At 37.8% G+C, this 27,111-nt stretch overlaps 2 protein-coding genes across 10 annotated transcripts in view; both read right to left on the bottom strand.

The window, feature by feature from the left end:
- Nucleotides 1-7,049, bottom strand: part of fryb (furry homolog b (Drosophila)) — a 54,828-nt gene extending 47,779 nt beyond the window's left edge. For 2 of the 6 annotated variants that reach the window (XM_052567438.1, XM_052567437.1), the window contains exon 1: nt 1,766-2,139. In XM_052567438.1, coding sequence (XP_052423398.1) covers nt 1,766-1,958 — 193 coding nt within the window. In that variant the 5' untranslated portion in view covers nt 1,959-2,139. Of the gene's footprint in view, nt 1-1,765; nt 2,140-6,923 lie in introns of those variants that run through there. The other 4 variants (XM_052567440.1, XM_052567436.1, XM_052567439.1 and 1 more) reach the window with 4 other exon arrangements.
- A 189-nt stretch (nt 7,050-7,238) lies between these two features.
- Nucleotides 7,239-27,111, bottom strand: part of rxfp2a (relaxin family peptide receptor 2a) — a 42,190-nt gene continuing 22,317 nt past the window's right edge. For all 4 annotated transcript variants that reach the window (XM_052567432.1, XM_052567434.1, XM_052567433.1 and 1 more), the window contains 12 exons: nt 23,905-23,976; nt 23,093-23,164; nt 21,193-21,267; nt 18,370-18,441; nt 14,491-14,562; nt 14,246-14,317; nt 13,707-13,778; nt 13,535-13,606; nt 13,190-13,419; nt 10,501-10,911; nt 9,629-9,847; nt 7,239-9,161 (listed from right to left, as the gene is read on the bottom strand). In XM_052567432.1, coding sequence (XP_052423392.1) covers nt 8,896-9,161; nt 9,629-9,847; nt 10,501-10,911; nt 13,190-13,419; nt 13,535-13,606; nt 13,707-13,778; nt 14,246-14,317; nt 14,491-14,562; nt 18,370-18,441; nt 21,193-21,267; nt 23,093-23,164; nt 23,905-23,976 — 1,705 coding nt within the window. In that variant the 3' untranslated portion in view covers nt 7,239-8,895. The remainder of the gene's footprint in view (nt 9,162-9,628; nt 9,848-10,500; nt 10,912-13,189; nt 13,420-13,534; nt 13,607-13,706; nt 13,779-14,245; nt 14,318-14,490; nt 14,563-18,369; nt 18,442-21,192; nt 21,268-23,092; nt 23,165-23,904; nt 23,977-27,111) is intronic.

Raw genomic sequence — 27,111 nt, 5'->3', positions numbered from 1 at the left:
ATTAAACCATCTAATGAAATCCATTTGATTAAACAGGTTTTTGTTAATGCATGTTTGCCTGGATTTTAAGATTTTTTATTTTATTTTTCTTAATTCATGATTGTTAGTTACATCACATTTTGAGGCAAGAAGACTTCATTAACCCACTGCATACCATTGACAGCTTTGAGGTCATTAAGATTTTTCTTTTATTTATTAATTATCTTATTCAGAAAGGGTGTGAGCTGATCAAAAGTAAAGACATTTATAATGGTACAAAAGAATTCTATTTCAGATAAATGTTATTAAATGTCAAAGAATCCTAACAAAAGTATGCTTTCCACCAAAATGTGTGCCGCACAACTGATTATTTTGTTTGTTAGGATGGGACAATATTGGGCTGAGATACAACTATTTGAAAAATCTGGAATCTGAGGGTGCAATAAAAAAAATCTTAATATTGAGAAAATCCCCTTTAAAGTTGTCCTAATGAAGTACTTAGCGATGCATATTAATAATAAAAAATTATGTTTTAATATATTTACAGAGGGAAATTTACAAAATATCTTCAAGGAACATGATCTTTGCATAATATCCTAATGATTTTTGCCATAAAAGAGAAATCTATAATTTTGACCCATACAATGTAATGCTGGCTATTGCTACAAATATTCCCATGCAACTTATGACTGGTTTTGTGGTCCAGGGTCACATATTAGAATGATTTTTTAAGGATCATGTGGCACTGAAGACAAGAGTAATGATGTTGAAAATTCAGCAATTAATACAATTTTAAAATACATTAAAATAGAAAAGATATTTTAAATTATAAATATATTTCACAACATTACAGATTTTACTGTATTTTTGATCAAATAAATGCAGCCTTAGTGATACTTAAAAACATTTTAATTAAAAAAATAAATGACCAACTGTAAACTTTTACCTTAGTGTTGTTTACAATGTCTTTGATAATGCTCTCACGAAAAACAATAATTGGCAAAACACTCATTGCTAGCGTCTCAAAAATAGTGAATCTACACAGGTATTGCTATGACAATCAATGTGGATATATAGCAAAATCAACTGTTTTTTCTTTTCCTTTTCTCCTATATGTTGGCTCTGCATACGGATCATCCCAGCTGTGGTTCCGGCTGAACCGAGATGCTGATTTTCTGAGGGTCTAATTAAAACCCAATATGATCTCTTTCCTTATCCCGATTCTATCTATCATCAACATGCACTCTTCCCCCATTCCCCCATCACTCACATAGACACCGGTCCTAACAGAAGTCCCTTAAGATCACTAACTGTGTGGCAATAGTCCTTGTCAACCCAAGAGACATTCTTTGTCTCCACGATGAAAATCTTTTAGGGTGTGGGTGACCTTTTATGACTTCTCAAAACCTGGCTCTAATAATGTGAAAAGAAAATTAAAAGGTACGATACAACCACAACCAGCCACAAGTTTCAATGAAATTCCCCGCCCGCGTGATGATCTCTAGCTCACGGCTACCAGAACGTCTTAGACATAGTCATTACATGACATCACTGTGTTGTGTCACAAATTTTCACACTGAGACAAACTGCAGGCTATCATTTAACTGACTTAGAAAAAATACAAGAAACACAATTTTGATGTCCTGTGTGTGAGGGAAAGATGGGAGTCTACCACTTGGCAGGACATTAAAGACAGATCTAATTGAATTACACATTACGAGTGATGTCTCGCGTGTCGTACAGAAACACATCAAGATTGACTACCAAAGTAAAACCTGAGCAGTACCTTCTTTGAAGATGGTGGGTCTTTTTCTCGGCTGGATCTTCCTGAACTTCCCTTTAAAGTCTGCTGGAGCGAACATATGCATGGAGAGACTAGCCATCTGGACCAAAACAATCCCATCCTGGTTCTGGGTTTCACAAGGGTCCAGTTTATCGTCCACCACAACTCCGGCACTCCAGACATCCTCCACGGACATATCCGACACGGATGACAAAGAGAGGAACCACTTTCACCTGCTACTGATCAGCATGGGTACGGCTCTCCAGAGAAGCTCCTCTATGTTCTGCCTGTCTCTTCTTTTGTGGGGTTTTTCTTGTCCCTCTTTTCTCTGTACCAGGTACATGAGCTTTAAAGTGTGAAGTAAATCAGAGGGATGAGTGCGTATGCTCTCTGTCTGCTCTCACAGGTCCAGGCTGTTTAGCCAGTTACAGTAATACGCCTGAATGGGGCAGGTGTTGGATTACTCAAGACAGAAACGCCTCTTATGTGACAGAGAGGGTGGAGATTTTGGAAGGACAGGAGGAGAGGCATGTTTGGCTGTGTTTATTTAATGTGAATCAGGTTTAGTGTTTTAGACACCTTGTCATTTGTGAGGACAGAAAGCAACCTATAAATATAACCCACCTCTCGTTTGCATTCATTAGTTTTACGTTTTGCATCCAAGGTGTTTTCGAAACGGTCGTCAAGGCACTGTGTCCTCCGAGATTTGATTCCCATGTGTTCACGAAACAAGGATTATGTATATCAGCAGACGAATACAATCCTTTTGTTTGGACCACCTTTTAATATCAGTAAGCTATCAAACACTGTTCACTGAAAAGCATTGCTGGCTTTACAGAGTAACATTTTGAAGGTCAGCATGGAACAACTACCTTATTCTCAGTCTCTCCCTCTGAGTGACCCCGGCTGAAAGTCCAGAAAAAAGAGGGGAAAATAAACTTTTTGACTGTCCACTCCCTCGAGAGAACACAAAACAGCCCTTTTCTTTAATAAACAACATTTTAATGCAAATCCAAATAGGGTCAACGTCTTTTCCCGAGGGCCTTCACAGCCATCTCAGAGTTGTAGATCTAAAAGCCCTATACACCAGCAAAAAACTAAAAACTAACAAACAGACAGACAAAAAAAATAAAAAAATAAAACATAAAACAGGAAACAAAAGTCAAACACAGACCTACTGTATGAACAGCCTGTTACTAATCAAAAATAACTCATAACTCTAATACAAAATTTCAAAATGTGAGAAAAATCCCATCAATTTACATATAGACATTAAAATATCACAGATCATGGTGAGCTGTTTTGATTGGCCCAGTCACAATCACAGAGCAAGTAGCCTATGTTCCACTATTCTTACATAGAATGTGTCATTCCATTTTCCTTCGTCTGCTGGTTCCATTCAATCAATCTTCAAAATAGAAATTGTTTGGATCATTCCGTTAAAGTCTGCTTAAGAATGATTGGACTTCCTATTAGGTCTCCTTCTACTGTGAGTGAACAGGAAATGCTGAGGTTAGCTGGCAGGATCATACAAGACCCTTCATGTCTTGTTTTCTGTTTTGGAGTAGCTCCCCTCAGGACGAAAACATGATGAAAACTCATCAACCCATCCCTCAAAAATGTGTGTCATCTTTATGTAACACAGATAAAAATACAAAGAACCCTGCAAATACCACAGGCCCACCCCAAAATAGCACACATAATTGGTGCAGCCTAATTATTACTGGAGATAACCTAGAACTCCAGACTGGAGCACACACACATGGGTGATCACCACATCAAGCCAGGGTCTGTGTTTATGTTCTCGCTAGTGATCTTCAGATGTCACATTCCTCAGATGGCAGTTAGGAATGATCTGCCAGAAGAGTGATGCCACATAGACATGACGTCCACACAAAAAAAGCCATTCTGAGACACTGTGACTTCAGATAGTGAAATGTCAATATTTACACATTTTGACAAGTTAGTTTAGTCTTGTTTTCTTATTGTTTTGCTGATCCTTTATAGACAGTAACTGACTCATCTGTCTTCTCTTCAACTTGAGCACTTTAAAATGCTCTTCTATAGATTTGATCTCTCTCAGCAATTTACAAAACATTTTATGCATTAGCAGTGTCATGTTTCAAAAGCTCTTTAGTTCAAAGGTGCCCTGAAAGAAAAGCAGAACTGTGATTTAGAAACTGTGAAAATGGCATGAAAGCTTGATGGAAGATCTAATGATTTGGTTTGTATTTTTATTTTTTATTTATTTTTTTTATGTGGTGTTGTAGATTTAATGTTGAAAATATACTTTTTTTATTTTATTTTATAAAGTGGCAAAAACCGTGAGAGAAAAGAAAAAGAAATTGAAAAAAAAAAAAAATTCATTACAAAACTTTCTCAAAAAAACTGATTTAACTGAAGCGTGAGGCTGCCCTCTAGAGTTCAGTAGACGTACAGTTCACGGGTTTATCCCAATATTATTTCTTTATTTTTGAGCAAATAAAGTATGCTATTCAAATAACTTCACCCATAACAAATTTTAAGAAGCTAAATTTCAGTTCAATTTTCAGTTTCACATGGTTGTTCAGAATTCATTGAAATGCTGATGTGCTGGTCAAGAAACACATCACTTTTTTCAGGATTATTTGATGAATAAAAAGTTTTGAGCATTACTTTACATTAAATGTATTGGCTTAAACCATAAAGCATATTAAAGCATTAAAACGATTATGGAAACACATTACAACTTCACACTTTACAATGAGATTTAATTTGTTAAGATTAGATAACTCATCGGCTAAAAAGCTCACAAAGAGCTAGAAAACATGTAGATAACAATGTGTGATCAGCACAAGGGTTGCAACTGTGCATCTCTCTCATTGCTTATTAGATTGAGAAACATCACAAAAAGATAAACTATTCGATGTGAAAATGGATGGAGATAGAGATAAAAAAAAAGAATGCAGTGTTGCTATCGCTATGTTCCTTTTTTGCAGCTCTTACTCCCCAGTTAATAATTCATGACTTGAGTAAAAAAAAAAAAAAAAAAGCCAGATTGAGAGGAGAGACATACAGTTCACAATATGGCAACAGCAGCTGAACAATGAAAAGCTCTTGACTAAAAATGAGTCACCATAGCATTTCGGCTTGACTCAAATGCACACATCTAACTTATGTTTCTAAAAACTACCTGCCAGAAGCTGTTATATAAAATCCCATAAGCACCCACTACACAGTAGACACAATAACCAAGACCATCGCTCTACGATTATATAATGTCTAAGTGGGCTGCGCATCACACATTCAGTCAGATCTCTCAGTAACTGTGAAATGTGTGTTCTTCTGAAGCACTACAGAAAGAATGTAAAACAATTAGATTGCATTTCCTGAAGGACATCACACTTATTTATGTGAACAAATTGGTGTCATAACTGTTGTTTATATTTTAAATAACATTCTAACAATATATAAAGCAAACAGGAAATTTGAAGTTCATAGAAAAAAAAGATACAAAGCACATTTAAGCCCAAAATGATCAACAGTCTTCAGGTATTGCAAGTTCTGATCCAGAAAGCATTTCTTTGTCCTAAACCTAAACACATCAAGACAATGCAAATATGTTTTTAAAGATTTATAAGTCAAACTATCATACTGGCTAAAATGCATCCTTTAATTTACAATTATATGACTTGTACTGTAAAAATAAAACCAAAATTCTCTTCACTGATTGTAAAGCAGGATATGAGCCGCAAGACTAAATTACAACATCAAACCATCAATGATAAATTCGCCCACACTCACAAACAAACCCACAGCTGAGTGCCTCCTAAAGGGACTATTTGACAGACCTATGCAAGCTTTCTTCACATTGGACCAGTATACATTACAATACAGATTATTAGAATGATTAGCAAAACATTGCAAGCAAAATGAAATGCATTCACAAATGGCTTCAGCAACTGAATGTAAATATTTACAAACCCTCAAGCAAGCACACACATGGTTCACAGCAATGAACTGAGCAATGCCGGCTGCCTGCTTTTGTCTGAACTAAACGTAATGAATAAAGCATAGATGCAAAAGCTGTTTGTGCCCACAATTCTTCCTGGAACCTATGAGTATCGAAACAACTGCAGTAGCAGCAACCTGGCATACGGTAACAAAAAAAAAAAAAAAATTAATAATAATAATAATATATATATATATATATATAAACATGTTTTTGTTTTCTTTGTTTGACCTTTTAAAAAATAAATATTTTTATATAGATTTTGAATGATTGATGTTCAGGGTTACTTTTTCACGTAAATAAAACAGATTTGCATCTAAAGTCTCTGTTAATTAAATTTGCATCAGTAAATATAATCGGAATATAATTATTCATGATCGTAACATCCATGTCACATATATTGCACGTCAATAAATTGATCTGCACAAATGAAAGAACGCTAATGCAATTGCTAACGCAAAACTTCAGGGTGCTCCACAGATTTTACATATTCCTACTTAATAATTAATAATTAAATAATGGGGGGGGGGGGGGGTCTGTCACGACCTACCTTGTTTAGACAAAGGAGGCGATTGCTGCCATGCAGAATAAAAAATCATCCCATTTTTGTTCCTGAAGGTAAAATATAATATCGGTGATGCTTGATCGTGATGATCTGTGTCATAAGATGTGTCTCAAAAGCGCGTCAACTGCCTAAGTAAACCACATTTCTTAAATATTTACATTACGCGCGGAATTTCAGCGTATCTTTGACAAAAGCTGCACACGCCGTGCTGCCCACAAACATCGTCCAGATAGGCAGCACACTCGGTTTTGAGCACAGCCAGCCACTATTACATTGTTGTCATAATCACCGCAGAGATCTATCTCCATTACAGCTACATGTAAATTACATTTATTCCGCTTCGTGAACCCAGAACACCTATGCCAATCATTTTAGAGAGCAAAAGATATTTGTAAGGTAATTATCCAAGTGACAATGTTATAAGCCAAATCTGTTTTGTCGTGTTTGTTATCAACAACAGACAAACAAACACAATCTGTGCTGGTGGTTTGGCCTTCCTCACGCCTTCTTCGTCAATTTTAGGCGGTTTCACAAATGAAGGCGCACTGGAATAAAAACACGATTACATTTCACACCGTAAAAGCATCGAGCAAAAAACAGAATACCTTGTGTGTTCGTGTATAGCAGTTTATATGGTCATATCTTTATCCAAACGTCGTCGCTCAATTCAATTTCACTTCATTGGTCTCGCGTCTCCTCGCATCGACTGACAGAAAAAGACGGCCGCTGAGGATGGCGCAGCTCCGCCCTTGGTGACCAATCAGAGCGTAGATATTTTCCAAAGGAGATAAATGGAGATCGCTGATTGGCTCAGAAGCAAGCCCATCTGTTTCCTTCCATCCATTAGGTTCTGGAGCGGCTGGATGGATGCTGCTGGATACTGACAGGTGCACAGTGGCAAACAACCCAGACAAAAAGCATCAAATGTAATATTTTAATGGAGTCTACCTTTAAAAGAGCACAATTTCATTAAAACTGCGAATTGGAGTTTCTCCTCAAGTTGCTCCCATTTTGAAAACATGATGTAATTTAATTGCGTAGTACAAACGGTACACAACTGATAATCAGAATGTTCACAGCACCGACTTTACATAAGCAAAAATGTATATTCTACCAGTCAAAAGTTTGAAACATTTTTTCAAATAAGTCTTATGCCCACAAGGCTGTATTTATTTGATCAAAAATTCAAGACTGCGATAAATTATTGTTTCATTTTCAAAATACTATTTTGTGTCTGTTATCAATTAGGCTGCCATTGTTTCTCAATTATTAATAATGGTTTTTATTATAATCAATACCAAAAACAGGTTTTGGTGCTTATTTGGATCATGTGCAAATAACAATAAGCCTTGGGGAGCATTAGAGACTTATTTCAAAAACATTAAAAAAAACTATTGACCAGCAGTGTAAGCTGTTTGTGTGATATACATTATGAAAAAAACAAACATGAGAATTTGACAAAGATCACTCATTCATGATAAATTATAAACAATCAACATGCTTTTTTACTAAGATTTTAAAATCTCTGTGTCATTGTGACTTTTTTCTTTTAAGGAAAGTGGTTGCAATAAATTTATTTTAGCTACATTTAAATACATTTAGTTGACTAACTTTCAACATAGACATTTTTTTTAATGTAGCTAAAATAAATTGTTTGCAACCACTTACCTTAAAAGAAAAAAAGTTACCTTATGAAAATGTAATATCATTTGTTTCAGTGTACAAGGATATCCTTGGCTCACTAGTGTCACTGGTTGATGAACTTCTGCAGATTTTCAATTATGTATTGCTTGTTAAATTGTTAAATCTGACTTTGAATATTTGTTCACATATCTCCAAAAATCTAACTTATAAATAGTCTGCATGAGTATAAAAATAAAATGCTTTCGCATCATTGTAAAAAAAATATAAAAAAGAAAAAAAAATAACTGAATGATATGCACCACTTTATCTTGTTTGCATGCTTCTGTTCAGTCAGGAATGATTTACTTTGTTGACCAAACAACTTTGAGGCATTCCATTTAATGTTTCTTTTCTGTGAAATGGCAGAACAAATATATATATATAAAAAAAACTTTGCTGTATATTACAAATAACTTCTCAAATTCAACCTCAAAACCACATATCGAAACATTTCCATAAAACAAATGCCCTTCATGTAAATAATACTATAAAGTTCTTTGGATCCCTCTCAGATGTGCTCTGCAGTAAATACTGACAGTCTTGTGCATTGCGTTTTGTAGTCATTGATTTTCTTCTTGTAAAGCTTTTGAGACAAACAACAAGCCCAGCTCAGGGGCTGTGAGCCAGACATGGCGTTTAGGAAGGAAATGGACGCTGGAGGGGTCTGAGGCTCTCGTCTAGCTAAAGTGATCAAAAATACTTCTCCTAATGGAGAAAACAGTGAAGCTAGAGTCATGTGTCTAAAAAGAGCACTATATACTGGAACCAAAACGGCAAGAATCACAGTTCCATTCTTCAACTAAACTGTTTCAGCAAAGACTGTCATTCTCCTGTCTGAACACAGATAATGATTATGATAGGCTACAGTATAAAACCATTTACTCATTGACTCTTTCACCCATATTGGTTATCCATGTTTGTCAAAGACAGTCGTGGCAAGGAAATTTTTGCAGGGTATTCTGCATTGCGAAAGGGCTCCATGTAGATGGTGGAGCTGGTGAGACTCTTACGGACTTTCTTTGACAAAGAGCGCCGCTGCCATTGGCAAAGGAGAAGCTCCACCTGCTCTCTGAAGAAGCTGGTGGTCAGGGTGTAGAGGATGGGGTTAAGAGCGCTGTTGATTGGAAGAATGAATATCACCACCCAGGAGTTTATTGTCCCTGCAGAGATATACATAGGGCATTCATGTTAACAACAGAAAAGCTGACTGTACTGATAATCTTAACATCTGTAATACACTGAGACAGAGATAGCTGGATCATTTTTACAAAAATGAATTTGTTTTCCATTTGTGCATACAAACAACAAAAAACACTGAAATTCATTTAATTTGGAAACTTAACTCATATCATTTTTGATAAATACCAAAATGTTACAGGGCTGAAGATCAGTGCAAAATGTCTAATCCCAGTCTTAGCTAGCCCCCATTATTGCACTATACATTATTCACAATCAGTATTCATGAACAATATTTTCTGTAAAAACTATTTAACTAGTGTTTTCCAGCACAACAGAGGTCAAAGTGCAAAATGCAAATGTATTGAAATACTGATCAAGAAACTTGCATGTTTAAAAAATTAAAAATGAATAAGTAATAGTTCCACCAGAGGATATACAGATAACATACCTGGAATCTCAACTTTTAGCAGAGAGAGTGTTTTGACCAAAAATATGGGTATCCAGCAGAGGGCATCAGAGAACACAATAAAGAAAAAGCGGTTGGCCACGGCCACATCTTTGTGTAGCCGACTGCGCACATCTGTGGCATTGATGCCGGTTTTATAAATGGAACAGAACATGCTGGAGTAGGAAATGACAATCACCAAAAACGCCACCAGATTAAGACCTGTAAATACATAACAGACAAATATTTCAGGATGTGCATGATTGAATTGTGGATTATCAATTTAGGTGACTAGACATCCCTATGGTTTCATGAACTACAAGTTTAAAAGAATGGCTTATTTGAATCTTTTGTAATATTGTAATTTTTTTACTGTCACTTTTTTAACAATTTTATGCATTCTTTCTGAATAAAAGTATTAATTTCTTACAAAAACAAACAAACAAAACTTTTGAATTGTAATGCATCACAGTAAAGCCACAAAAATATTGAGCAACACAACTGACAGCAACAGTGACAACAATAAGAAATGTGTACCAAATCAGCATATTATGATTGCTGATTATGATGAGAACATGATTTCTGAAGGCTCATGTGACTCTGAACACTGGCAGTAATGACAGCTGAAAATCTTGCTGTCAAAGGAAAGAATTACATTATAAAATATATTCAAATTCTTGATGCTTCAAAATATTTTGATTAAACAAATTCAGCTGCGTATAAGAGAGTATAAGAGACTTAAAAAACAACAACAAAAAAATCTTAATTATTTCAAACTTTGACTGGAAGTATATTTTACATTCATAGAATAATTAAAATTACTAAATACATGAAAAACACATTAGCAAACATCAAATTTGTGAAATGATTCGAACCTAGAAATATTCCTGTGGAGTATCCTTTGGCTGTTGGTTTCTCCAGCCTATCAGAGTGCAGAGGAAAACAAACTCCATTTCGCCCATAATAGTTCCCAAACAGGTCTTCATTTAGCAAGGGAACAGCTGCTATGGCGAATCCTAGAATCCAGATGAAGGCCAGAGCCAACACTGTCTGCAGCTTCCCAGGCCGCAGATGGCTAAACGGGAAGACGATGACTAGGAACTTCTCTAGTGTCAAGTAGGTGAGGAGGAGAACAGATACTTCAGAGGAGAGCATGGCAAGAAAGCCAATCGTTCGGCATTCCACGCTATCCATCCAGATCAGAGCATTCCGGTTATATTCGCCCCGAAATTTCACATCAAATATCCCCAGGAAGAAAAGATAGACTCCCATCAGACAGTCAGCAACTGGAAAACATTAAAGTGAAGGATCAAAACACTGACAGAGATCCCCAGGCATGTGATAGAGTGCTTAGCACAAATTAAAAAAAAAAACAGTTTGCTTCTACACATAAATATAATGTGTTATCTGTTTAAATATGTGCCACACAGTAAGATGGCTTTGTTTGTTCCTCATCCAAGTCCTTCAATCTTCATTTCATAACTTTACAATGAAAGTCAGCATTTGTACTGATTGTGAAATTGCTATGTCTGTATACCGTCAAGTGGCTACATGTTGGTTTTTGTTTTACTCACTAGTCACAGACTAATTAAATTGATTTAAATCAGTAGTGACTAGGCCCTGCTGTATAAATTAATGTAATGGATATTAATCTTGACAGTGCAAATTCTGTTCCTCATTACCAATACAAAAACAAACTCAGTGTTACCAGAAGTGGCGTGAAGCTCCTTGCCAGTTTATTTTAGGCCTTTCTATTCTGAGGTGTGAAATATTTAATAACTGCTCATTTTCTGGTTCGCCCACAAGTCATACACGCAATTTAGGAAAACCGCAGCTGTCACCAAAGCTTATGAGAAAAGAGAACATGTTTCATATGAATAATATATAAATGCATTCTTGTTCATTATAGTTTGAAAGAGTACATCATGAATCGGAGCCAGACAATGGAAACACCATCCGTGGTAGCAGGCGATCTTTGATTCTGACAGCTTAGCGAAGGTGAGCATTCATGTCAGCAAACAGTCAACGGTAAAGGCCAAGCTCCTGTTCCCACTGAACACAGTGAAGCGGCTGAGATTAGCAGAACAAGCAGACTGTGCAGAGACTGTGAACTGTGAATGTGACACCAGCTAATAACATCCCTCTGTGATCACAATGACCTTTACCTGACACGTCTTAGGAAGAGAGTAGTTCCTGCAGCTCAACAGGACAATCATTTCATTATTTTGTCTGCATACTGTACTTACAATTTAATTATATTCAATAAATTAATAATTAATATGGACAATAAAAAGTTGCATAAATCAAATTAATATCAAATCTAATTCATTGCACTCCTATACACTTTTTAATTGAATGTATTATATGTAAAAAATAATTAATTAATAACAAAAATATGCTGTAATACAATAAATTAAAAGTCTTAGTCTTTAGCTAACATTAAGTCAGAATTCTTACATTGATTTTTAAAAAAAGTTTAAAGATTTATAATATTTTTTTATTATATATTTATTAATTTATTACATTGTTTTATTACTAAGAATAATATACAAATGATAAAAATGTAGTATCAAAAAAATAAACCCAATAACCTATCCGTGTCCTTATCTTGATGTTTGGAGAACTACATCTGCCACAGATTAAGCATTAGTAGATGTGCTTATTTTTCGGTACATCAGGAAGTGATCGGACTGTGGAACTTTCTGTAACTTTATCCTTTAAATAAGTTCCAAAATAGATATAATGTTCAAAAAATAAGATAGCTTATGAAGACGAACGAACTGTCACTTTCTTAATAGGATTACAGATGCCATGCATTAATGCTGAAGACCAAACAATCAAACATGCACAAGTACTGTATACAAACGGACACAAAAGCAATCCATATCATAATAGGCTTAACTATTGTCAGCATCCACTATACAGATAAATTCCTTTACCTATTGTTACCCTTGGCTTTTCCACTAATCCCCCCCATTCATGGACGCTGCATATCTGGGCATAGTTTCTCTCCAAGAATTTTTCTTTCTATCTATCTTTTTTGCTGGCAGAATGTCTAGCCAAACTTTTTGGGAGTTATTCCAAATCTGGCCATGTGGACTTTTATGATACCGTTACAGACAGATGACAGTGTGAGTGCATGCATCTGTGTTATTATTAAAGTTATTATTATTAAATATACAAGTTTACAGAACAAAAACTAGACTGATCTGTAATGAAGTTCATTCAGTTAATTTCAATTTTATTTGGATAGTGCTTTTCACAATGCATATTGTGAAAAGCGGTTTTGCAAAAAGTGTATATATTCCCTGATACACTCAAGAAGTAATCTGTTATTTGTCAGAGTTGTATCCATTTGGTTGTAGTAGCTATAAGGGAATACAGGTTGCATGGCTAGATAGCATTGTGTAACTTATGTCTACAATATAAGGTTAGTATCTGACAATTTTGTATTTTAATCCAAGACTGGCATCATCTGAGATCATTATCTTCCTATGTATATTATTGTTTTTGCATTTGATGTATTTATTAATCAAAATTACCAACAGTTTCAGCTGTACTTACAACACAGGACTTTGATGCAGGCTGCATGCAGGTTGTTCTCTGCTCTAATGAAGGAGCGCATTCCGATAACAAAGAGATTCCCGAAGCAGGTGATGAAGGCCATAACCCAGACGGACACCCGCAGAACATGGCTGGCTAACAGGTCTTCCACTGATGAAATGCCATCTGTATTAGGTTTACATTTCCGTACATGTGGGGCATAGGAACAATACTGAAAATCCTTAAAATATCTAAAAAATAAAATAAATAAAAAAAAGACAAAAAAAATGCACAAATAACACATTACAAGCTGAGCGTCCTACTTATGTAGTTTAATAAGCAGACCACACAATGAGAAGTACGTACATGTGGGACAAGTTCCCCATGGGAAGAAACATCTTGGTGGATATTTTAGGAATCTCAATGCCCTCCAGACTTCTGTTAAACGCACATGAATGTTGTATTTCATGTAACACCTACTAATAGGGTCTTAAAAGGCATTCTTTTGAAAGGCAGGTCATGCAGTGTTGATACTTACAGAGACTGGAGTTGGACTAGGTGATCGAAGTAGCTGGCATGAATATGGAGTGAAGGATTATGGGATATGTTCCTGCAAAGTCAAATGGAATATGTCAGCCAAAAAGGTTCATTCTGATTATTTCCTGGTCAAATTCCAAATCTGTTTTTCTTTAAACACAATTTTTTAAGGTTAAAAAAGGACATGAAACACTAATCTGCTAAATTCAAAGTCTTCTGAAGACCATCAGTTTTTTGGCATCAATAACGTCAACACACCATTTTTTATCTAAATGCAGATGTATGCTACAAATGGGCTTTGGTGAGGTTTTAATACAGCTATAATACTTTTATTGTGCTTTATTTTGGGAGGTTGACAGCTCTCAAATGTAGACTTGTTTGTTTCATGGAAGAAGTAACAACACACAGGCTTGGAAGGACATGAGGGTAAAAGAATGACAGAATTTTTCATTTTGGGGTGAGATATCCCTTTGTTTCAAAGTATTGTGGTGTATTCAACACTTTTGAAATAAAGATGTGACTGATATGTGCATGACTCACAGTTTCTGCAGATATTGTAAACTCCTGAAAGTGTTTTTAGGAAGATCGGAAATTCTGTTGCAAGACAAATCTCTGTAAATAAAAAAATTTAGAAGAAGAAACAAATACATCATTTAGATAAGCGAAATAAATGTGCATAGAAAGAGATCTCAATTATGATGTCAGTGCATAACATTTAAACAAAGTTATCACTTTCAAATCATAAGATTTCACATCCTCTCCAGATTATGTGCCACAGTACTCACAGTTCAACCAAAGATCCAAGAGAATGAAAGGTGTTTTCTGGAAGGATCTTGATTTTATTGTCATGCAGTGATCTGGGCATAAAAAATTATGAGAGAACAAAATTAATGTTACTTTCCAATGAGACTAAACTACACCACTGGCCTGTGAAACAGCCAGATGATAACGAAATCTTACCGCTTTCTCCAGCTTATTTTTCCAGCAAGGGCAAGCTGACCCTATTTGCAGAGATACCCATCTTGCCATGAAAGTCTCATTTAAGATATGTCTGACACTTCCCCACATCTATTACAATAGAGAAAGGCACGTCTAAATAAACTAATAGAACCTTGCGAAACGTCTGGAAGGGGTATTGTTGTCAGTTTCAGAGATGTCGGTCTGTCCGCAGAACACTGACAGAATCGTTCTGTCTTCACACCATTCCTGGGACCCTTTCTGCTTTCAACTTCAACAGTTTTAGGAGGAAATCAAGACTATGGCAGCTCTATAGCTTTTCTTCAAGTAATATCAGTTGTATCAAACATCATGGTAACGCTTCATTTTAGGGACCAATACTCACTATTAACTAGTTGCTGCATATTACTAGAATATTGGTTGTTTATCAGTACTTATAAACCACAAATTAATGCCTTACGTTGCATGACCATATTTTCGATCCTTTAATCCTACCCCATAACTAAACTTAACAACTACCATATTAACTATTAGTAAGCAGCAAATTAGGAATTTGCTCAGGGAAAACGCTTCGTTAACAGTGAATAATAGTGAATGTCAAGTGTTATAACAAGTATCAGTTAGCTTAATGCATTAAATGTTGTAAGGTTTTTTTAATTACATAAATAAAAAGAAAACAAATACAATAGAAAAAGAATAGAGCAAGCTAGTGTTAGAGGCTTTTTTGCTTTTGCTAATTATATAATAAATAAAAAAGAAAAGAAGATTAGAGAAGCAAGTGTTCGTTTTTTTTTTTTTTAAGAAAGCAAGCAGTAAATAAATAGAGTGCAAGTCTAAAGGGGAGAGTTTTTTATTTTGATAAAGAATAGAATTAGAACAGAGAGTGCTCCAGTTAGAGAGTCAAATAAAGATGGAAGAGATGTTTTTAGCCAATTCTTGAAGATGGCTAAGGACTTAGCTGCTTGGATTGAGATAGGCAGGTCATTCCACCGGGAGGGAACATTTAATTTAAAAGTGATTTTGTGCTTCTTTGGGATGGCCCAACAAAGCTATGTTCACTTGCAGAATGCAAGCTTCTAGAGGTCACATAAGTCTGAAGTAATTAAGTTAGGTAAAGGGGTGCAGAGCCAGTGGTGGATTTGTAGGCAAACATTAATGTCCTGAATTTTATGCGAGCAGCTATTGTTAGCCAGTGCAAATTAATAAACAGAGGTGTGACATGCATTTTTTTCGGCTTGTTAAACACTAATCTTTCTGCCAGGTTCTGGATTAATTGGAAAGGTTTGATAGAACTGGCTGGAAGACCTGCCAAAAGAGCATTGCAATATTCCAGCCTGGACAGAACAAGAGCTTGAACAAGGAGTTGTGAAGCATGTTCCGAAAGAAAGGGCCTGATCTTCTTGATGTTGATTAAAGTAAATCTGCAGGAACAGGAAGTTTTAACAATGTGGTCTGAGAAAGTCAGCTGATTACCAATCATAACTCCAAGGTTTCTGGCTGTTTTTGAAGGAGAAGTGTTTAACTGCATGGTGAAATTGTGATGAAATTATGAGCTTGATGGAACCACAAGCAGTTCTGTCTTGGCAAGGTTGAGTTGAAGGTGATGGTCCTTCATCTAGCAAGAAATGTCTGTTAGACAATCTGAGATGCAAGCAGATATCGTCGGATCATCAGGATGCAATGAGAGGTAGAGTTGAGTGTCATCAGCATTGCAGCGGTATGAAAAGCCATGTTTCTGAATGACAGAACATAGTGATGCCATGTAGACAGAGAAGAGAAGTGGTCCAAGATCTGAGCCCTGAGGCACCCCAGTAGTTAAATGTTGTGACTTGGACACCTCACCGCTCCAAGATATCTTGAAAGACCTATCTGAGAGATAAGACTCAAACTACTGGAGTGTGGTTCCTGAGATGCCCTTTGCCAATAGGGTTGACAGGAGGATCTGCTGGTTAACCGTGTCAAAAGCAGCAGACAGATCCATTACTGCAAGATAAGTATTGAAGATTTGGAATCTGCTCTCGCCAGTTTTAGGCCTTTAAAAACTGAGAGCAATGCAGTCTCAGTTAAATGTCTACTTCCGAAACCAGACTAGTTGCTTTCGAGGAGGATGTTCTGTGTGAGAAAGGTAGAGAGTTGGTTGAACACTGCTCGTTCAAGTGTTTTTGCAATGAAAAGAAAAAGGAAAACTGGTCTGTAGTTCTCTAAAAGAGATGGGTTAAGGCTGGGTTTCTTAAGTAGTGCAGTTATACAAGCCTGTCTAAAACACCAGTGTGAAGTGATGTGTTAATGATGTGAGTGAGTGCAGGAACAACTGCAGGAGAAATGGCTTGAAGGAGATGAGATGGAATAGGATCAAGCGGTAGGGTAGTAGTAGCAGGATTATTAGAAAGGATGAGTTCGGAGACTTCTGCCTCAGAGAGTGAAGAGAAGGATGTGAACAAGTGTATGTTTGTTGGTAAGACGTTCAAACGTATATATATATATATATATATATATATATATATATATATATATATATATATATATATATATATTTAATAGGTCTTTAAATTAATTTAAAAACAAATATGAATTGCAGGGGTGTAACGGTACATGTATTCATACTGAAAAGTTCTGCTACGGTTCTTTAGATTAGGTACATGTGCACTGAACTAATGTGGCATTGTTTTACCACTGCACAAGTGAAATATCATCGGAAATTTCCAGATTTATATATTGTAACTTTTAATAAGAATCAAAGTATCGTCTTTCAAATTCTGTCCATTTTATTTCAGGAAATAAAATAACAAATGCTGTTTTGACAGTCTTTGATGTGGTGAGACAGATCACTTTATAAACACCTCAGTTCAAACGGCAGCGTGGAGTTCTGTTACTACTAGTTTTAAGGTGAAAAAAACATGAATGAACATTAAATGCCTCATGTAATCATCTAATATACTCACTATATTTTACTTTACCTGTTAGTGATGTCTTAATTATTTAATTCATGTTTAAATAAATCTGTTATGACAGCCACTGTGTAAATGAATATATTTTAACAACAAATAAAAGTTTTTATAATTTAGAAGTTAATTTAAAATCTGCATTATGTGCAATTTAAATTTTTGTATTAAATTTTTAAGTTGAGTGTTTATTATATAAAAAATAAATATTAATTAAATTTAAGGGTTACAGTAAAAAGGGCTCCCTAAAGTTTAAATCATAAGAGAGGCATTTTTATCCCTAATGAAATTTGTATTATAATTGAATTAATTTAAAAAAGGAAAACCACTGTTCAGTAAACAAGAAAAAAAGCTATTCTGTGTTTAATTTACTCCACTGCTGCACAAAAAAATTTAATTAAGATGATTTCAACACATGCTAGACTTCATTCTCTACAAGGGAATCAAGCATGGTTCTTCACTTGTAAAAGACACATGCAGACATAACCTCACATGCTGATGACCAACCAAGAAAAAGCATTTCCTTTTTTTAGAAATATTAAACTGAGGATAAAAAAAAAAACATGTCTGAGATCCAAAATCGACATCGTAAACTAAAACAGACATTTGTACTACATTCAATTAAATTTACTATTAAATGAAACTCACTGCCATGTTGCCATTTTAAATTGTGATGCTGGCATCAATATATGTATAGCCATCATGTAAAACAATGAAAGTTACAGTGGATTTTAGCTGAGGGTAAATACAAGTAAAAACACTTACAGCACTGTGAGCTCGGTGCAGGTCTTCAGAGAGGAATAATTCAAGAACTCAACGTGGTTCTCAGCGAAGTCCCTTCAAGGAAAGATAAGCCAACGAAAAGAAAAGATAAAAAAAATTCTGTAAATTAAAAATACATATAAATCCTGACTTCAGGATATGAGAAGAAGACAACGTGTACACTGACGACTGGGAGAACTCATCCCACTGCTCTGCCTGCAACAGAAAAATTTGATCAAGAGCCACAGGTGCTTGACATGAATAATCAGCTTGCCTCATGAAGGCCCACATCAAAACTGTTTATTCAGCGAGCACCTCGTCGAGAGGAGGAGCCTGAATTTTATGGTACTGCTGATAGATAACTGTCAGGCTGGGCTAGCAGATGGCAAATTGTCATTCAGTGGTGAGAGTATTGCAGCACAATTTAGAGCTGTTTGCATAGGTAACGTCAGAAATCACAGCGAACGAAATGATGTCCATTGTCGGCCTCTTTCTGCACTGACTATAATTACCAGAGTGAACTGTTCACAGAAAAGCTGAAAATGAGTCCTAAGTACTTATTATGAAGAAAAAAAGCCTTGATTAGTCCCTCCCTCAGAAATACGCAATGGACTGAGATTGGTCAGATGGCTCAGTGTGTTGTGATTCACTAAACCACCTCTAGAATGCATTTAAACATCCCGCCCCTCAAGTTCATGATGTGCTATGGTTGTATAGTAAACAATGACGTCCTCTATATTGCTTATCAATTTAAGCCAGATTGAGACACAGAGAATTAATGAATAGGATCGCACAGAACCTGTCAAAGCACGGCTCTTAATGGTATGTTTGATTCTTACTGTCTCATACTTTTAGATTCGCTGTTGTTTGTAAATGCTACTGCTTCTGTTGGCTTTTAATATACATTTTATTCTGATTAAAGCTTTAATACAGCACAGCATTATTTTCTATATTTAATACAATCACATCAGCATGATTAAATTGTTAAGCGTGTCATATCATCAGCTGCTGAATTGTTCGCTAGCTGGTGCTTAGCCAAATACAGACACATTTTACAGCACTGCTCATTTTAACCAATCACACATGATGCTGTAGTGCTTATGAATGCAATGACCAATCAGAGGTGTTCAGATGATTCATCGCTATGCTAAAAAAAAAAAAAAATGTTTTATTCACTCGCTCGCTGACTGAATACCTCTTTCTGGCAAATTCCGTAGTCAGAAACAACAAAGTGCGAATGTGTGTACGAATCTATAAGATAATAATTTCATAGTGTAAACAGCTTTGCTCTTTTTCTGTACAATGACAGTGTTATTAGTAGCCCAACTGCAATGTTTTTATTCACATGAAATATAAACGTATAAAAAATATGTTATGGCATCACCCCCATATCTGTTAATTAAGTAAACAGAAAGGTTTTTATGCATAGTTAATCGATTATATTATTAGGTTGTTGACCATTGCCCACTATAGATCCACATAATCTATAAAGGTGAGAATCCACACACACACACACAACTCATGCACCCTCAAAAAATTGAGTGCATGACGCTAACACTAACTAATGTTAAAAAAATTAAATTGCAATCAACCACTCCTTTAAAAAAGAAAACAGTTTGTTTTGTTCTCACTAACCAGAAAAACGGGCAGATCTAGAGATTATTTTTTTATCCCCGAAAGCACTCGTTGTATCACCCGGTACCTCGTAAACATGACTTTGTTTCCAAGTAGACTGATAATAAACCCTGTGTGCCCTTACTCCAGGAAGCTACTTAAAATCTGCCAATCAGATTTAAGCTTGCCAGACACAGAAAATGCTTTCCAGTTTTGTGTGCAGTATGCATCAGACGGTCATTAATTTGGTCTTGGTCCTGTCTAAGAGAAATCAGGCTTCTAGGTAATTGCTGACTATAAAACTTGAGCGAACAGATCTTTAAAGCTTTTGAGTGTGGTCTTCTCTGGATGGTTTATCTAAGCAAAGTAACCGCTGACAGCAGCCTAAGCTATATTAAGTGGTTTTACTTGGACAGCTGTGGAATTTCGCTGATGATAAATGATTTATACTGAGTGAGATTTTCTAAATTCAAACCTACCTCATAACAAAACACTAGAGAGGATTATGATGAGGTATCATTTGTCTGGAGTTCAGAGACCATCAACTAAGTGTTAAAGACTCTCTGTTCGTTAACCTTAGAATGACCTATTCAAATAAACCAAAGAGCCTGATGACTAATAAACTAATGGGCATGCTGGAATAAAAACATGCATACAGAGAGATACATACACTTACACAGCCTTATTTTTGCTCTCCCTAAACAAGATGCACATGTACAGAAATAAATGGAATTTCACACTAAAACCTTTAACACTATTAAAGTACCATGCACAAAAACTTTTTTTTAGAAGTTTTTAGAATTAGATTTATTTAATCACAGGTAGGCTTACAGTGATGCCTTACACAACTGCAAACATAGCAGAGCTCATTTTTATTCCTCTAATAAGCCTTTAACCTGTTGCATGTGTGCCAGAAATAAATTTACCCACTGATGCGGTCCACCACAGTGAATGGTTATCTAAAAGCCATTTTAACCAATTCAACTTTGATTCAACTTTTGTCATGTCATCCAATATTTGAAAGGGCCCATACACAACTGATGAAAACTACTGGCACAGCGTAAACCAGAACCACTCTCAGAAACACATACGCATACTGCTGATCTACTGTTTATACACTGTTTTTCATATTAGAAAAAGGTGTGGATGATTTTATTCTCTAATTTGTGTATGTATGAGGTGAAAAAAGGCTCAAAAATAGGAAATACTCACAGCCACCTGAGCAAGGGCATATGTTGACAGAGACTTGAATCGGGCAGCCACATCAGGGATGTGTTTACCATTGATCTGAAATCAAAAAATTAAAATCAACCACCTAAAATGTAAAATGTCTTGATGTGCATACTGTTACAGTGAGAAGGTCTTTAGTGCAGAAACGTAACAACCCCCCTGCAACACTTCCTCGCATGACTAAATCAGTTTCAGAGAAAAACAATCAAGGCTTTCTGCCAGACTAGCTGTGTGCTATTAGGTGTCCTCTGTTTCACAAGCATAATTATCTGGAAATTGTGTCTTAAATTAGTTCTTGTAAAGTGAGTTCTTAATTATTATATAATTAATTTAAAACATTAAAAAAAATGAAAGAACGTCATTCATTTAGTCAGAAACACCAGGAAATAAAACATTAAACTTAAACACAAGCAATGCATAATTCATCTTATTATGCAAATTTAAAGAGTGAATTTTTCTGTACCCTTAAATGCAAGACTAATGCAGTGCTTGTTATTCAGCGGACATCTGCACAACAAATTTACAAAGTAGTATCTATTTCACAACAAATCACAAAAAAAATAATTTATACTTTTTTATTCAGCTCACATATTTATTTTAATGTGTACTACCTTGTTCTGTTATACATTTCTGACTATTTAGCAGTCCAGTCCCGCATCATTGTTCCCAAAGAATAATTTTCTGTAAATACAGACCCCGCAAGCTAAGCTTGTGCATATAGTGGCTAAATTGAGCCAGGCTGCTGGAAACCATTTTAGCTATACCATAATCATAAAGCAAAGTGAAATGGAGAAAACATTCTGTGTAAGCATATAATCTCTTTTGGGATGACTTCAGATATATATATTCATTTTTGAAAGGCAATCTCACAGGGGACTGTTCTTTGCAGTGATGCTTAATATCTCGATTACTAGTTAGCTGTCCCTGAGAAGACCCTGGTTTTTATTAAGGTGGAGAAAAAAATTAAACATGATTTAGTCATTCAATTATTCTTCACAAGCTGGAAGTGACATATAATGTGAAATCATGCCATATATTGCTGTTGTTTTTAGCAAAATGTCTGTAGTCCCACCGAAAAAAGGTTTGGACAGAGTCTGTAAAACACGTAAACGAAGACATTAATCAGAATAGAAAATTAATTGAGAAAGTAATCATAAAAGCAGGCAGAAAAGAGGAAAATATTAAATATAAATAAAAACAGTGAGGACCTGGGGTAAATGAACAAAAAGAGTTGTGATGGGAGTAAATTTCATTTTTGTATTCTAGTCATCTCTGGCACAGCAGTGGAACTGGAAGCCAGAGGACATTTTCAGCAATATTAAAGACATTCTGATGAGGAATTATGATAACGAATTTCCTACTACTTGTAAAAATGGCTGCACAATGGCCTTCAGGCAACCCACATGTTGAAATATAAAATGTAAAATATGTTTGCAATCTTGTGGGTTCAGACAGTTCTGTGTTAAGGTGAAAAGATCAAAAAGTTGTCTCAGAGATAGTTTGTTGCAGAAACAAAATTGTTTCAGGGTCTGTGAACTGTAGATTGCTTTAGCTGTTTCTTGAACAACAAGGTGCCTTTCTGTTGACTTGTAACTGACAAGCGAATGCAAAAGTACTGCTAATCATTTCAAATCATTTTGGCCATTGTGCCATTGCATTGATTTAGTGCACAGAAACAAGCAAACACAAAGTAGGAAAAATATAAAAAATAATGCTCAACTATAACTTCATAAAACACGTCAGACAGTAGGATCAGAAACAGGGACAAGCTTCATTAAATGTGACATTTTCCTCAAAGAGATAACAGTAAGTACAAGCTGATTAAATGAAATTTCTACAATGAGAATGACTATAAAATATTTTAAAACAGCAAGATACTTACAGAAATGTCAGCGACCTCAGACCTATGAAAGTATCACAGGTGACACTTTTAACTGGATTGTGATCCAATACTCTGAGGGGGGAAAAACATAATAATGAAAAGTCTTTTACAAAATGTTAAACAAAGAAATACCTTGTTATAATGTCAGATTTCAAATATCTCGATGCCACTTGTTCTAGTACTGCATGAATCTGCTCAACCTTTGTCCGTGTTTGGCAATCAACAAGCTACCCAAATATTTCTCAGCTACTTTCTGCAAAACCACATTCTATTTTCTGTACTAGTCAGTGCTATTCCACAGACCACATCTTTTCTGTGCGATTATGCTTATTATTCTGATTATTAATTTAATTAAGCATTATATTTTTTTGCATCATATTTACCAAGGGAGAAAGTGATTCTCCAAAACATCTATGATAAAAAATAAATAAAATGTGTAAAAAATATATTGTACTAAAATGTATTGTAATAAACAAAATAAAATAAAAAGTAAATAAAATATTAAAACATATTAATAGAAATACTGACTAAAATAAAAATACATATTAATTTTTTACAAAGTGTAAAACTAAATAAAATGACAGATAAATATGCCTGTTCCTGTATTGTTGTAGTTATTATTATTATGAGTCTTTAAGCTGAAATTTCTTTAAAGTACATACAAATTCAGATGGTTTCTAACTGATGGTTTCCAGTTGATAATGGTCTCAACATTCTACCTGCATTTCTTTTGTAACTGATATTTAAAGAAAAAGACTAAGAAGCTATTTTCCCTTTTCTAGCTCATTAAATGTGATGTGATACATACTCACAGCCAGTCTAATTTGTGTAGATCTCTGAATACACCTGGTCCTAAATAGCTTATGTGGTTTTGGCTAAGAAACCTGCACAAAAGATAATTAGATAATTAGTTTAATTAGGGGCACAGATTTGAAATTGATAGAAAATGTATTAAAAAGGTTAAGTATTAAACTGACCAAATGATTGATTCACAGACATAAAAATAAATGACCCTATTAGGAATCCAAATGAATATGAGCACTGTAAAACTAATTTATGTCTCACACTGTGCTGCTTCTTAGATGTTTTTAAATGAACTGAACACAGATTGGAACAGAAAAGCCCAGGTAAAAAATAATAAAACTTGTGTTACAAAGTACAAAGTAAGATGTCATTTATCATCCAGAGCTGACTTTCCCTAATGATATACAACATCATACTGTTGTCACGTTACGTGATGGTTGAAACACGGCGAGAGAACCAATTGCAGGTAAGCATGATTTATTTAAGGGATAATCCAGAGAGGTAACAGTCCATGCAGGGTCAAAACCAGAGAATCCAAATCGGAACATAAACAGGACACGAACACGGGGCAAGGCAAAGCAAGGTAAGACAAGGCAAGGATGACGGACATGAATAATACACTGACATTAAACAAGGACTCCGTAACACAGACTAAGACAGACTGGGTATTTATACACAGAAGGATAATGAGGAAACAGGAGACAGGTGGGGAAACAATCAATTACACAACAAGGAGGAAGGTGACCAAATAAGGGAACAGGAAGTGATCTGGTGTCAGACACCGTGAGAAAGGAGGACATCTAGTGGAACCCCAGGGAACACAACCCAGACACTGTGACAGTACCCCCCCTCTACGGAGCGGCTCCCAGACGCTCCAAGACAAGACACAACACAGAGACCAGGAGGGAGGCGGACAGGTGGAGGCTCAGGGGGAGGGACGGAGGGCAAGACTAACTGGGGGGAACAGACAGCAACAAAACAGAAACCAAGAACACCAGACAGAAGTCCAAGAAGGGCATGTTGAAGCACCCACCAGGGCGGAGCAGAGGACCACCACAGCCGTGTGGTCAAAGCCAGCGACCTCCAGGGTGTAGCGGAAGACCACCACGGCCATGTGGTCAAAGCCAGAGTCCTCCAGGGCGGAGCAGATGACCACCACGTCCTTGTGGTCGCCGCCAGAGTCCCCCAGGGCGGAGCGGAAGACCACGACGTCCTCGTGGTCGACGTCAGAGTCCCCCAGGGCGGAGCGGATGACCCACACGCCCCCGTGGTTGAGGCCGGAATCCCCCAGGACGGAGCAGCAGACCACCCAGTGACTTGACTTGGCTCCGGAGGGTCCACCGGAACCTGACTCGGCTCCGGAGGGTCCACCGGAACCTGACTCGACTCCGGAGAGTCCACGGGAACATGACTCGACTCCGGAGAGTCCACCGTAACCTGCCTCGACTCCGGAGAGTCCACCGTAGCCTGCCTCGACTCCGGAGAGTCCACCGTAGCCTGCCTCGACTCCGGAGAGTCCACCGTAGCCTGCCTCGACTCCGGAGAGTCCACCGTAGCCTGCCTCGACTCCGGAGAGTCCACCGGAAAACTGACCCGACTCCGGAGAGTCCACCGGAAACTGACCTGACTCTGGACTGTCTGTGAAGAGCTGAGGCGCCTTGGCTTCGGGCACTGTCTCTGGAACAGTCTCGGGCACCGCCTCGGTCGAGGCATCGGGAGCGACCTCGGACACTGCATCGGGAATGGCCTCAGGCACCGCCTCTGTAACGGCCTCGGGAGCGGTCTTGGGCACCGCATTGGGAACGGCCTCGGGCACCGCCTCGGCCTCCGGAACAGCATCAGGCACCGCCTCGACATCGGGCACCGCCTCGGCCTCCGGAACAGCATCGGTCACCGCCTCGACCTCTGGAACAGCATCGAGCAACGCCTCGACATCGGGCACCACCTCGGCCTTCGGAACAGCATCGAGCCTCGCCTCGATCACAGGAACAGCCTCGGGCACTGCCTCGACATCGGGCACCGCCTCGGTCTCCGGAACAGCATCGGTTACCGCATCGGGAATGACCTCGGGCACCGCCTCGGCATCAGACACCACCTCGACCTCCAGAACAGCCTCGGGCACCGCCTCGGCATCGGGCACCACCTCGGCCTCAGGAACAGCCTCGGGCACCGCCTCGGCATCGGACACCACCTCGGTCACTGGAACAACATCGGGCACCACCTCGGGTACCGCCTCGGGTACCGCCTCGGGGACGGCAGCGGTCCGCTCGTGAATGTCCTCCTGGACGGCAGCGGCCCACTCGAGAACGTCCCCCTGGACGGCAGCGGCCCACTCGAGAACGTCCCCCTGGTAGGCAGCGGCCCGCTCGGGAACGTCCTCCTGGACGGCAGCAGCCAGCTCGGGAACGTTCTCCAGGCTTTGAGGAACAGTAGAATCCTGTCCCCTCTTCCTCCGCCCTCTACGATGGCGAGTCGGTGGCACCTTGACTGGCGACTCAGACGTTGAGTCGGCCATCTTGTGCTGTGGCTCTAAACTGGCGGCCATCTTGTGCTGTGGCTCTAAGCTGGCGGCCATCTTGTGCTGTGGCTCTAAGCTGGTGGCCATCTTGTGCTGTGGCGCTGGGCTGGCGGCCATCTTGTGCTGTGGCGCTGGGCTGGCGGCCATCTTGTGCTGTGGCTCTAAGCTGGCGGCCATCTTGTGTTGTGGCGCTGGGCTGGCGGCCATCTTGTGCAGTGGTGCTGGGCTGACGACCACCCCGCTGGAAGAGACAGGAGTGGCTGGGACATCCCACCGACACTGATGCTGCAGGTAGCGCACGAATTCCCAGAATTCCAGTGTCTCTACCTGCGCCATCTCCTCCAGAGACACTGGATCGTCCAGACCGCCATTAAAATAATCTTTAAGGGCCGTGTCATTGTACCCCCTGCCCTCTGCCAGGGACCAGAACACCTGAGCCAGGGCACCCACTTCATTGTCCTCTTGGCGGAGGGCGATTAACTTCAGATATCTGGCTCGCCTCTCCGCCATCTTGGCTGGGGAATGGAAAAATGACATACCGCTGATTCTCTTTGGGACGGAGTCCTTCTGTCACGTTACGTGATGGTTGAAACACGGCGAGAGAACCAATTGCAGGTAAGCATGATTTATTTAAGGGATAATCCAGAGAGGTAACGGTCCATGCAGGGTCAAAACCAGAGAATCCAAATCGGAACAT

This window comes from Carassius gibelio, chromosome B10, assembly GCF_023724105.1.
Source record: "Carassius gibelio isolate Cgi1373 ecotype wild population from Czech Republic chromosome B10, carGib1.2-hapl.c, whole genome shotgun sequence".
In the NCBI taxonomy this organism is placed as follows: Eukaryota; Metazoa; Chordata; class Actinopteri; order Cypriniformes; family Cyprinidae; genus Carassius; species Carassius gibelio.
The sequence above is the reverse complement of the archived record's forward strand: the minus strand, read 5'-3'. Positions and strand labels throughout refer to the sequence as shown.